The sequence below is a fragment of the Columba livia genome, chromosome 4, assembly GCF_036013475.1.
Source record: "Columba livia isolate bColLiv1 breed racing homer chromosome 4, bColLiv1.pat.W.v2, whole genome shotgun sequence".
Taxonomy (NCBI): domain Eukaryota; kingdom Metazoa; phylum Chordata; class Aves; order Columbiformes; family Columbidae; genus Columba; species Columba livia.
In genome coordinates this window covers 28,695,900-28,708,308 of record NC_088605.1, presented here as the reverse complement: position 1 = coordinate 28,708,308, position 12,409 = coordinate 28,695,900, and the positions used below count along the sequence as shown (strand labels likewise).

The 12,409-nt window shown below is 40.2% G+C and overlaps 2 protein-coding genes across 22 annotated transcripts in view; one reads left to right on the top strand and one right to left on the bottom strand.

Annotated features, from left to right (window-relative positions):
• The window catches only part of LNX1 (ligand of numb-protein X 1), a 157,400-nt gene extending 150,504 nt beyond the window's left edge, over positions 1–6,896 (top strand). For all 11 annotated transcript variants that reach the window (XM_021285931.2, XM_065060907.1, XM_065060900.1 and 8 more), the window contains 2 exons: positions 5,301–5,459; positions 6,185–6,896. In XM_021285931.2, coding sequence (XP_021141606.2) covers positions 5,301–5,459; positions 6,185–6,320 — 295 coding nt within the window. In that variant the 3' untranslated portion in view covers positions 6,321–6,896. The remainder of the gene's footprint in view (positions 1–5,300; positions 5,460–6,184) is intronic.
• Positions 6,897–7,710: 814 nt separating this feature from the next.
• The window catches only part of FIP1L1 (factor interacting with PAPOLA and CPSF1), a 42,964-nt gene continuing 38,265 nt past the window's right edge, over positions 7,711–12,409 (bottom strand). For all 11 annotated transcript variants that reach the window (XM_065060909.1, XM_065060911.1, XM_065060915.1 and 8 more), the window contains 2 exons: positions 8,760–8,897; positions 7,711–8,033 (listed from right to left, as the gene is read on the bottom strand). In XM_065060909.1, coding sequence (XP_064916981.1) covers positions 7,886–8,033; positions 8,760–8,897 — 286 coding nt within the window. In that variant the 3' untranslated portion in view covers positions 7,711–7,885. The remainder of the gene's footprint in view (positions 8,034–8,759; positions 8,898–12,409) is intronic.

Here is a 12,409-nt window from a genome sequence, read left to right as displayed (position 1 = left end):
TCCACAGTACTGCAGGCTCGCACCCAGGGTTCACATCAGTTCCACTTTTCAGTTTGGGAAGAAAAGGTGTTTTTCCCATTTCAAAAGAAGCCTCTAAGCTCGCTCTATCTGCCCTCCTCTGAAAGCTGCATGTGTGAAGCCGTTCCCAGCCCTTTGGTCTGAAGGAAAATCAGCCCCAGTGTCAGCAAGGCTGAAGACAGGAACTTCATTGTAGCTCTATCCCCAGCTGCGACCCCGTGCACAGAGCACAGCGCGGCCCTTGGCTGCCGAAGAAAAGCGGGGGAATTGGTATGCTGGGCTGGTACGCTGCTCTGAACATCTGCTAGAGACAGGGACCGACACTGATCAGACGTGACAGTAACAAAGGTGTGCTTTGTCCTTATTAGTGGCTGGTCTGTTGAGTAGGGACGTGAGGATCAAGTTTGGGTTTGCACATTAGGTATTATCAGAACCTTCAGCCTTCCCTGGCATGAGTGCACTTACACTCTTACTCTTGTACAGATTCTCCAGGGCCCACACCAGACATCTGGAAGTCCTTTAAGTCCTCTCACCAGGACATGTATCACATCAACTCATTTCCCTCCAATCTGAGCATTTAACCTTTCCCTGTCTGGCATTCAGTTTGCTTTTGGCAAGGATCACATCCCACTAGATCACAAGGTATTGCCAGAAGTCGCATGATGTTTTCCAGGCTATTAGAGAAAATTATTCTCTGCCCAAATATGTCTGACAGGTCCATCTTGATAAAGGTGCCTCGTATGCAACTATAGACAACATGGTTAAGATTCACTTATCTTAATTAAAACTGTGATGTCATTAGTAAAGCTAAACTATTTACCAGAGGGACTGCTCCAAGGCACAAGTCTAAGAGGTTTGGTACAACTGATATTAATAGAACAGTAGAAGTGTCAAAATCATGACTATACAGGAACATGGAAGGTATCTGGGAAGGTGGGCAGGATGGTAAGGACCTACATAACAAAAACTGAACAAATAGAAAAGGTGGTAGAATGGGTAGGCCAGGAACAAAGGTGGCTGGATGGTGGATACTTTAAATTCTGTCAAGAAGGGAGAGTTGTGGCTCTAGATGAGACACAGCAGTGCAATGTATCTGTTCACAGCAAGCAAGGCAGGGAGTGCAGAGGCAGACTGACATCACGGCTTAGAGCGGGAGGCCCAGGTTCAGGTCACTGAGGGGAGAGTCTTTCCTTCTGTGTTCCAAAAACACGGAGTTTTGATAGAAATCCTGTGAAGGATGGTCCCATAAATTGTGCTGAGTTGAGCTAAACACTAGAAGATGTCTACACACCTCTGTCTATGACTGATGAAAAAGAAAACAGGCTAGAGTTAATAATGTTTCGTGATTAAAAATATCTTCCTCACTTTTGAGGCTGGTGTACTATAAATGCCTCATTTTCCACACCAGCACAGAACTTGCCCCTTTCTCAAGGACTGTATGAACATTACAGAGATGAGCCCAGACAAGAGGTGAGAATACTGGGAGTTAGGGAATTATCCCATTTTTCTGGACCAAGACAGTAGCAGCAGAAATCGGAGAGGTTATCTACCTCCTTGCACCAAAGTGAAATGCCTTGGAAAAGCTGTCTTGCATAATTTAACATTTGTGGCTCTCAAATTTTGGCCCTTTCCTTTTGAGATATTGAAATTGGCTTGGGTCACTTTTATATGGCTTGGTAATACATAAACAACTCCTCTGTTCTTTCTGTAGTACAGTCCAATATGTGGTGGTTATAAAATAGACGCACATGTGCATCTGACATCTGTCAAAACTTGGACCGTGTGCAAGCGGAGGGGCTGCGGGCTGGGCGTGGGGAGGAAGCAGTGATGCAGGACCTTAAGCATTCCTGCCTGAAGACTTATTTCAGGGCAGCTAATATAATTGTTTGTTGTTGAGGAAGACAGGTCTGTATTGTTGGAGGGAAATGTTGTGAAGCATGCACAAGGAGCAGCTGGTGAGAAGCATTTCCGCGATGTTTCTTCTACTCTTGCTTGTTTTCTTGCTCTCCCTTCTTTGCTCTCCTCACATTTCCTTTCCCAAGCTAGCACTTAAAAATACTTTACAGATCATCCTGTCATAACATTTGCAAACATTAGTACTTCACGTGAGTGCTTTTCTTCATCCGCAAATGAGATGAGAAAGACAGGAGGTGGTTAAAGTCATTCTGCAAACCAGGGGTAAAAATGGATGTAAAACATGGAATTAGGAGAGAAACTCCCCAAATTAACTCTGTTTGGGCTATAGGGGTCTGATGGGAGTGATTCTCAAATATTATTGTAGTCTACTGCCACTTATCTACTGTAACAGGGCAGGGGGAGGGAGTCGTGTGTTTCATACCTGGTATCACTGGTTTTCCTCCTGAAGTCAGGCTGGTTTTGATTCCCAGAGCATAAGGCTACCCACTTTTCACAAAAAGCAGCAGTGAATTGTGCATTTAACTGCTTGAAAAACAGGCACTTTTAAATTCCTCTTGCATCAGTAACTGATATGCAGTTGTAGTATTTCTTATGATAGGACCCTGTGTCTAGACACTATTTATCCTCAACTCGTGAATCTGAGGCAAGTTCACACATAAATTACTCCTTGTCCTCAGCTTTTGGAACATTTACAGCTAGAGGCAGAAGGCTGCAAGCCACTCTCTTCCAAGGGAGAAGACAGTTCTCCCTGGACCAGTTGCTGTTTAGTGGGTTATGGCAGTTTAACTGGGTCAAAACACACAGACTGGGACTTTCGTTACCGCAGAGAAGTAATCTACTCAAACACATTAAGCATCTTCAGATGACGCAAGTACTTATTTCATTTTCTCTCTGTGGTGCTTTCTAGCTTGTCCTTATTACTGCACAGCTGTGGGCAGACCCAAATGAACTAACTCCCTTTGGGCTGCTCTTTGCTCAGGCAGAGCAGGAATCTCTGCTCATGCACTAAACTACTCAGAGCAAGCAGTACCAGCATTACACGTAGCTCAGCTTCGTGTACATCTGCCCCCAGCATCCTTTTCCTTTAATGTGTAACTGAGGGATGGTGCACTGCCATGTTTGTTCCCTCCGTCCCAGAGGATGGAGATAAGGAAACACCAATTTAAAGGTGTAAACACCATAGTCACTCTACTTGTGTCAAGAGCTGATCTCTAGCTACAGCCAGTGTGATGGGTTGGACCTGGCTTGTGCCAAGTACCTGCACAGCTTCTCATTCATCACCTCCAGCAGGATGAGTGAAAATAGGAAGAATGAGAACAAAAATACTCATGGATCAAAGTAAAGACAGGAAAATCACTTGACAGCCATGCTTGTGGGCAAACCAGTCTTGGCATGGGGCATTTCAAACATTTAATTACCAGTTTGGGCATTGGGAACCAACGGTGACAAAAACACGTAGAGACATTGGAAACCCCCTTTCCTCCCACTTTCCTACACTCAGCTTAACTCCAGCACCTCTCATCCTGCCTTCCTGGTCTCCACTGCCTTGTCACAGGTTACACCCTGTCCCTTCAGTGAGGTGACAGGTAGTGCTGAGGGTTGGAGTCGGGACACAGTAGTTTCCCTCTGTTGCTCCTTCCTTCCCACAGGTTTCCTCTGCTCTGGCAGAGAGCACAGTCCTAATGCTCGTGTGCTGTGTCTACTTTACTTAAATTTAGCGTAAACTTTGACAGCCAGTATGGTTTCTGGACTGAAAGAGACCACGTAACTGATAACCTTACCGACTGTATGTACAGAATGCACAGGAGCCTTGTCTTCACTCTGTTTTCTCCTTGTGTCTTTAGCTGCTCAACGATTTCATTCCAAAGGCATTAGGATTTAGCTGATCACCTCTTCCAGTTTCAGCAACGTCCTCCTTGTGGTAGTGTGTGTAGCACTGGGCAGCAGAGACCCCCTGTCCCCCAAAATCAACACTAGGTAACAGCACCAGTGGCTGAATCCTGGCATCACTTGGTCATGACCTTGATAAGTATCATCAAACATAGAGGGTTTAAGTGATTTTGCACATTGAGGAAGATCACAGATGGTAAAGTAATAATCCCTGGCTGCTGAGGAAAGAAACAAATGTCACCTGTTTCTTGCATTAGCAGCCAGTGAATTCTTGTGCAAATATTATATACCTACCATCCTGGCAGCAGGTGAATATTTGTAGGTCCGTGGGGACTAATCTAGTAACCTATAAAATCCTGCTGTGAAACTTGGCAAAAGCATTATCTGACAAAACTAAAAAACAACTAAAAAAAAAGGTAGACACATCACCCTTTAAGATATTTGTCCTTTTACAGAAGTGTCAGATGTCTCATAGAAACCTAAAGAACCTCTGAATAGAGCTGGTAGCAGCTGCTTGCTGTAGATCAACCCACCTTTTCAGATTTGCAATAGCAAAAGGGTTCTCAGGCCCTTCAGTCACTGCTGGGTACCCCTCTAATGATTAAGTACTGAGGACAGAAATTTCCATTGCTCCATAACTAATGAAATCAATTTTGGTTTATTTTAATGGTTTTTAAAAAAAAAAAAAAGGTATTGAAATTAATTTACTTGGAGCAATAGGCAAGGTGTAAGTGTCTAATAAGCTTACTACTCTTGCTTTCCCCTAGTCTTTTTTTCAGCTAAGCTTTGACTCAGCATAACTTATGGTATTTTAAAATACATTTGAAAGACAAATGGAGGGAGCAGATTTCAGCTTTCTTACCATAAAATCTTGTGTTAATCATTATAGTGAGGACAAGCTGTCTTCTTGACAGCAGCCTTCGAACACCAAAGCACTGACTGTCATGGACAGGCTGTTCTTGTCTTCCACGCTGCGATGTACCATGTTACTTGGTGAGAAAAGCTCAGGACCCCTTCTTTCCCTGGTGCTCTTCTTTGTGCCATCTTGTTATCTTTGTAATTCTGGCTCATTTCATTGGCCTTGAGATTATTTAGCTGGACTGTACAATGTAGGTGAAATAGTTTCCAGAATGAGGGTTTACAGATAACAAATCCAGTCTCAGTTAAGCATTTTTCTCCATCACTTTCAAATGTAACTAGATCATTTCCATGAATTCTTACCCTATAAACCAACTTATTTAATATTTTAACCCTAAAACTACCCAGTAATTTTACTTTCGGGATAACTGGTTATGGAAGGTAGCACTACAAAAACAAAAGGGAAGTGTAGGTGTTCAATGCAGTGTTAACTTTGGTGCTATTTTGCATCTTCAAAGCACTCTATGGGTGTACAAAAAGGCAGATGAATCAGCAAAGATTCATCATAATCTAAAGAAGTTAACTGTAAGACATTTAATTATACTGGTTTGTTTCAGGTATTTGTACAGCTGCAAAGATATCGTATTACGAAGAAATACATCTGGAAGTCTTGGCTTCAGTATCGTAGGAGGTTATGAAGAACATACTGGGAACAAACCATTCTTTATCAAATCCATTGTTGGGGGAACACCAGCATATAATGATGGCAGAATTAGGTAATGATAACTACCTAATGAAAAGTAGAATTTGAGTGTGTCTTCCATCTAGTTCGTTTGAGGGGTTTTGTTTGCTTTTAAAAACAAGTTTTCATTAAGACAGTGGGGGGGAAGACTCATTGATACAGAACTGACCAATCTGGAAACAGGACGTAAATGTCCTGAGCTTGAACAGATTGCTTTCATAGCAGAATGTTTTCAGATGTCCAGCAATCACTAGTATATGAACAAGTATGAGGATAAGTCAGTTTGATCTCTAGGGTAGTACAAAGCATGCCAGCACAGAGCAGCTTTCCCACAGCCCCAGCTCAAAAAAAACCCAACCCAATCAACCAACCAACCACCTTCCCTGCAAACACCAATACGAGTAAATGCAGAATCATGGAACAAACTTATATCAATTAAGAATTCTTAATTGATATAAGAAACATAGCAGTTTCTTCAGAACACAGCTCATTCCCATCTGAAGAAGCTATATCCTATTTTCTTTCAAATACGTCTAATTAATTACAATATTATAAGGAAAAAAAAAACAACAAACAAGTGAAGTATTTTCACCCACTTTATTCCCTTATTCAGGACCAGTAGTTAGCCAGAGAAAGAATAGTAATTCTCATTTCTACCCCTTCCTGCCAGCTTCAGGACAAGCTTTGACATTCGCAAACATTTAAGGTAATAAGTCACCTCTTTTAATTGTTCTCTCACATTTGCCTTCGTTTTTCCAGATGTGGTGACATCCTCCTTGCTGTCAATGGCAGGAACACATCAGGAATGATGCATGCCTATTTGGCAAGGATGCTCAAAGAACTGAAAGGAAAAATTACTCTCACAATTGTGTCCTGGCCTGGCACTTTTTTATAAAACAAGTTTTCATGGAGAGTATGACAAGCAACTCAACACAGGAAACATCAGTCTTCACTCTTGGGGGGTGTCAAGTATGTGTTTATAAAGAAAAGATTTGTGAAATTTCAACCTGCATGTCAAGAAAAGCCAAGTTTAGGCAAAGCAGGGACACCTGTCAGATAATCACTTCAGTGACTTAAGTTACAAATGTAGTCTTTCCTTCCCCGTGTTCTTAAGGGTTTTTATGGTTGGTTGGGTTTTTTTTGTTTGTTTTGCCTTTTTTTTTTTTTACTATATATATTTAATGCATTATAATAGTAATAATAATTAAATGCAAGGAGCGGCAGCTCCTACTCACCCGCTTTAAATTAAAAAATAAATCCTTGAATAACTTATGGAAAAATTTCTTGCAATTTTTCTAGGTGCAAAAATCAGGTGCAGGTTTTTACCCAATACATTAATAGCACTTTGATTATGTGTATTTTTCATGGTCAGCATGAAGCTGGTATTTTCAGGACTTCCAAGTACTGTTTGTTAGTCTGTAAAACTGTGAATTAAATTTCTAAAATAATTAAAAATAACTGTAACTGTGTACTTGTACAGGCATTATTTTCATTCAAAAACAAACGACCTAGTTTCCCAGGTATCACTAATACTATTAAATCTAGGATTTTTATATAGAATTATTGTTTTTAAGGAAGTACGCTGCACCCTGCTAATACCATCGAGTAAATCTCCTAAATAGCACTGTACTGGATGGAGTAAATATGAAAGTGATCATGGTCTTATATTTTTCTTAAAATATATTATATTCTTTGCCTTTACCTATATTCTTTACCTATATTCCAAAGTCTTGTTTTTTCCTTACAAGCTAGCAAGGGGAAGAGAACATGTTCATCCCTCTTTATCATATTAAGGACAGCTGTTCCCCTAGAACAAAAGCCTAAGATGAACTTTCTCTTAAGCCACTGAAAAGCAGCAGGGATGATTATCCAGCTTAACTCACCCAGACATAATTACCAAGCGTATGATCACCACACTCAGTGCTCTGTTAGACTAAGAACAATCAGCACCTTTCCTTGTTTCCCTGATTTTATTCATTTCATCTTAGTACGAGGATCTTGGAGAGTCTGCAGTTCCTGCCTGTCCCTGTAGTAAAGGATGACCTTTTCAGGTATAACTCTAAAAGCTATACTAAACCCACATTGTTCCAGATGTTGGTACATAATAAAGTGAATGCACACTGTTTCTAAAGTCAGTAAAGAATGACCTTCCCACTGGCTTATGAAAAAAGCAGGCAATTTAATATGAAGAATTTAAGCCCTACATATAGTGTAAGAGCATAAGCCTCTAGCTGTGAGATGTTTTTTCACTGCTTCTTAAAAGACAAAAAGTCAGTCCAGGAACCTTAACATGAAAAATTCAATTTTTTTATTTCCAAAAAAAACCAAAGTAACCTTTGATTTCAAACTAACAGAACAAGATTAAGAGCAAATTATTTTAATACCCAGAAAAATAACAAGATTTATAGTAATCTATTTCTGGCACTAATATATATGCAAGTAGGCAAAAGTCACACAAGTCTATTCCACAGGGGCAGCTTCAGTGTTTTCCTGTTCAGGAGCAGGTTCCCCACTGGTTTCTTTTCCTTCTTTGCTTCTTTTGGATTTTTTGTGTTTGTGCCTTCTGTGGCTGTCCCCTTCTTCACTGTCATGACGACGTCTGCTGTTGCTAAACAGAGAGCAAAAATACCTCAAACAATTGCATGACACTTCAGGCCCAATTTAATTACTGAGTACAAAAAACCCAGCCTTTGCATTTATATTTGAAGACTGGCACCTGTTCTGACTCATACAGTATTTGGTTGTCAGCACCAAACTGAACTTTTCATCTAATGGTACATACACCCCCTATCCTGTACTTTCTGTTGGGAAACTGGAAAGATTCTTCACATTTATAACCCATATTTTAATAGCAATATTTTTCATAATCTCATGTCCTTATTGGCATTCCTTAATGATTTAACATTCTTATCGACACCCTTCCCTGCACTTAACCTTTATTTCTAACTTAAAAAGGATCGAGCTGAACAATTTCTATCAAGTGACCATGAGGACTATTTTACTTACTAAGAATGACTGTTGAGTTCTTACATTAATGCTGCTGAACATCCGCTTCACTCCACCTCTTTCTGACCCACCATCTTTATCCCTCTTTCCCCAAATTCATAACTTCTGTTCACTAGCTAAGACTATCACATATATCATTCAATATGAAGTTATCTGAGGCCAACACTGCTTTTTGTCTGTCCACATTTTATACAGCAGACTTGTCCCAAGTAGTACGTCTAAGTGTTTACAGTCTTTCCACAAAACTCCAGTTTGTTTGGGGTTCTTTTAAAAGTTTATTTTTTTAAACTGGTCAAGTCTTTCATATCGTATTAAAAAAAATTCAAACCTTCGAGATGACTTGTGTCTAGTCTCTTCTTTCTCCCTGTGTCTCCTATCTCTGTGTCGGTCTTCTTTCTCTCTACTTGTTCTATGGCGGTCATAGCCTCTTTCTGCATAGTCTCTGTATCTGTGTCGTTCTTCATCACTGATTAAAAAAGAATATATTTTCGGGACAGTAACACCAAGCAGTATACGTATATTGAAACAAACAAACAAACAATTCTTATTCTCAGGATAAATGACAGAAAAATCTTTTATGTTGCTTTGGGGTTTCTAAACAAGATCCACGATGTAGGTTAAAGGGACATTAACTACGTAAGTCTAGTGTGTAAGGTGAAGAGTTTTAATGTAGTTTTGCAAGGGATTGTTCAATAAAAATGGAAAGAAAAAAGACTGTAACAGTGTCACCTTAATTTTATACAGGAGTTATCGAGCAGTTAACTTAAACCTGTATCTAGCTCCAAAAGAAGTCCAATCTACACAAACTTTAGTAATGTTTTCAGATCAGTGTGTGTAACGCCCAACACTTACCAGCACACTTTTTGACTATTGCACCATTTGGGTAAATTAAATTGAATTTTGGCATAGTTCATCTATTTCCTTACATCAGCGTCAAGAAATGAGAAGCTAGGTGCAAAGAGACTGACAGTAAAATATACTCAGTATTTTGGGTTGCTTTGAAAATTAAGTTCTCTACAGTGCCAACGCTGTTTCTACTTACACTCCTCTCTTGGACTACCACAAGGTGCTGCCCTGCCACAATACTGCTAAAACCCCCTAAGAATTAAAGGCTATACAAGAACTCAAAGGCTTTTCATAAGAATGTAGTTTCATCTTTTGACTTGACGAAAAGGGCAATTCTAAGAGTTTAGTGCAATTTTTTTAAAAAAGGAGAGCAGTAGCTATAGTTAGCCAATGCCACGCAAATGCTGCATTAGCACAGCTTAAAAAGACATGCTCATTTCATCCTTTCTCTGACATGAAAATTCTACCCAGAGATGGTGTCCTGTGTCATTTAACAGTAAGACCTCAATACAAATGGACTTACTGTAACTATGTAATATATCACATGAAGTCTTTGTAACCACAGTTCAGAAGGATCCCTACCAAGTCCTAAAGAAAGGTACAATGTGACCACTTTCTGAGGCATTACTCGAAATAAGGAACAATGTAACTATTAAGCTGACAAAAGCCAAGTGTTCCATGCTTTCCATCTTTGCCAACATTTACTAGAAAAGCACGTCTTTTCCTGAAGGCCCTGACAATACCAGAACAGATCACACATGAACAGCTCAAGCCTAAAAACATTCCTCATGTCCTGGAGCAGTGAGAACTTAAATAAAAAAACAATTTATCTGCCATAACTTGGATCTTGTGGCAATTTCTCAAGTGAAGACATTACATTAGTGATTATTAGAGCTAAGTGTGACAACTCAGAGCAAGAAGGGGGAATACCCGAAGCAACAGCATTAGTCTTTCTGTGAAACTTCACGATTATATAATGAAGCAAATTTCAAGAATTAGCAATTCAAGGCACTGTACAGAAGCATCAAAGATCCCGCAGAAAATCCTGGTTTTCTAAGGGATATTAAAAATACTCACACATCAAAATCAGGAAAACCACAGCTATTCCTAAAGAACTCAAAGATGATATAATATTTGTCACTGAGTAATATGACTGCATGAATTGGTGCCTGTATTGTTACACAATCTTGTAACATTTATAAGATTTTATCACACACACACACAACTGCAGATCTGAGAGTAAGCTGATCAAATCCTGCAAAGTACGTTTGTGACAGATCAGAGAACTACAGACTGCTTGAGGTTGGAAAGCATCATTGGAGGTCATCTGGTCCAAAGCCCTGCTCAAACAGGTCCACCAGGACCACCAGTTGCCCAGGACTGTGTCCAGATGACTTTGGTGTATCTCCAAGGATGGAGACTCCATGACCTCTCTGGCCAACCTGCGCCAGTGCTTGGTCAACCTCACAGCCATCAAGCCACTACTACTTCTCTTACATATTGTCCCTCTCTTAAGACAAAACCAAAATTCAAATGCTTACACACTTTAAGACTACGTTAAATCTAACCTCTCTCCCCCACAAGAAAACCCTACAAAAGAGACTTCAGCGTATAAAAAACTGAAGGCAGTACAGCCACAGAACATGGATTCTGACCACACTACTCTACAGCCATCCTGAGGCACCCTAGGTTACAGTCCAGGGTATGAAAATAAATTTGTCTGCTCCACTAAGATGTCCAACACCCAGGCAGGTAAACTAAAGCACTTGGGGGTGGTGGGAAGGGAGAAAATAAATCCCAAATCTTACAATGCTGAAACCTCAACTCCTATGCTTTTAACCCATTTCTATCTGTATTGATCATTTACAATTGTTTTACCCTCAAGTTTTTGCTATCAGGGGAAGGAGGGAAGTGTAGGGGAGACATTTAGAATCCAAGCCCCTTTCTACTCAGTATTTCTTTTCAGGAGAAATTCAGGCTTCGGGTAAGGGGTTAAAACTAACAATTAGAAGAGTTTTCTTATCAAACGTCACAGAAAGATGAAGGTTGATATCAACTCCTAGTTTCTACGACAAGTCACACTGAATAGACAAGCCCAGCTAACACAGCAGTCAGTTTTGCAGTTCAGAATGAGAGTCTTTATTTGATCTGCATTTGAAGTGTGTCTTAACTTGGTGTGTAACAAAACAGCACCATAAAGACAGCACGTTCCTTGCGAAGTCTAGTTGTAAAGCTCAGTTTTAGAATATATAAAAGAGTATAATGTTCAAAATTAAATAAAAATTGTGTTCTGAAATCCACCAAAAACTATAACCAAAGGTAAAGTCTGACTCGAACAACTAAAAATTTTCATTAGAGACGAGATTCCTGTATTAACATACACCTTTAAAGTGCCACTCGTCATTTGCATGTCTTCCTGCTCTCCCATCTAATTGGAAGTTCCCTTGCCGTGTCTTTTAACTTATTACCTCTTGTCCTTTCTCTGTGCACCTTGAAAAAAAGAGTCTGGCTCTATCTTCTTTATAACCACCCATTAGGCAGGCGACAACAGCCTTTAAGAACACTCCTCATCCTTCACCTTTCAAGATAAATGAACTCCATGCCCTCAGCCCTCCTAACCACCTTGTCAGTACTCCACTGGACCCTCCAGCCTGTCAGTGGCATCTTTTTCATCTTTTTCACACCAAAGGTTGCAAAACTGGGCACAGCACTTCGCACGTGGTATCAAGCGCCCCATGAGAGGGGAATAATGGCCTTATCCACACCTACGCTATCGTCTAAAGCAGCCCAATGCATTTTGACCTTTATAGCACATTGAGTGCCGAGTCCCGTTCAATTTGTTGCCCACCAGGATGCCAAGTTCTCTCCTGTAGCCGCTTTCTAGCTGGACAGACCCTTGTCTGCTCTGGTGCTTGAGATTCTTGGGCTACAGGACCCTGGAAACATAGTTGTTGGATTTCGTGGTGTAGTGGTTTGTGGTTTTTTGTTGTTGTTGTTTGCTGTTGTGGTTTGTTTTTTTTTTTGTTTGTTTGTTTTTGTATTTTTTTTTTTTTTCAAATTGCTAAGGGTGAAGCACAAAATGCTAAGGTATCAATCAAATTCCAAAGTTTACATTTTTAGCGGTGACTAAAT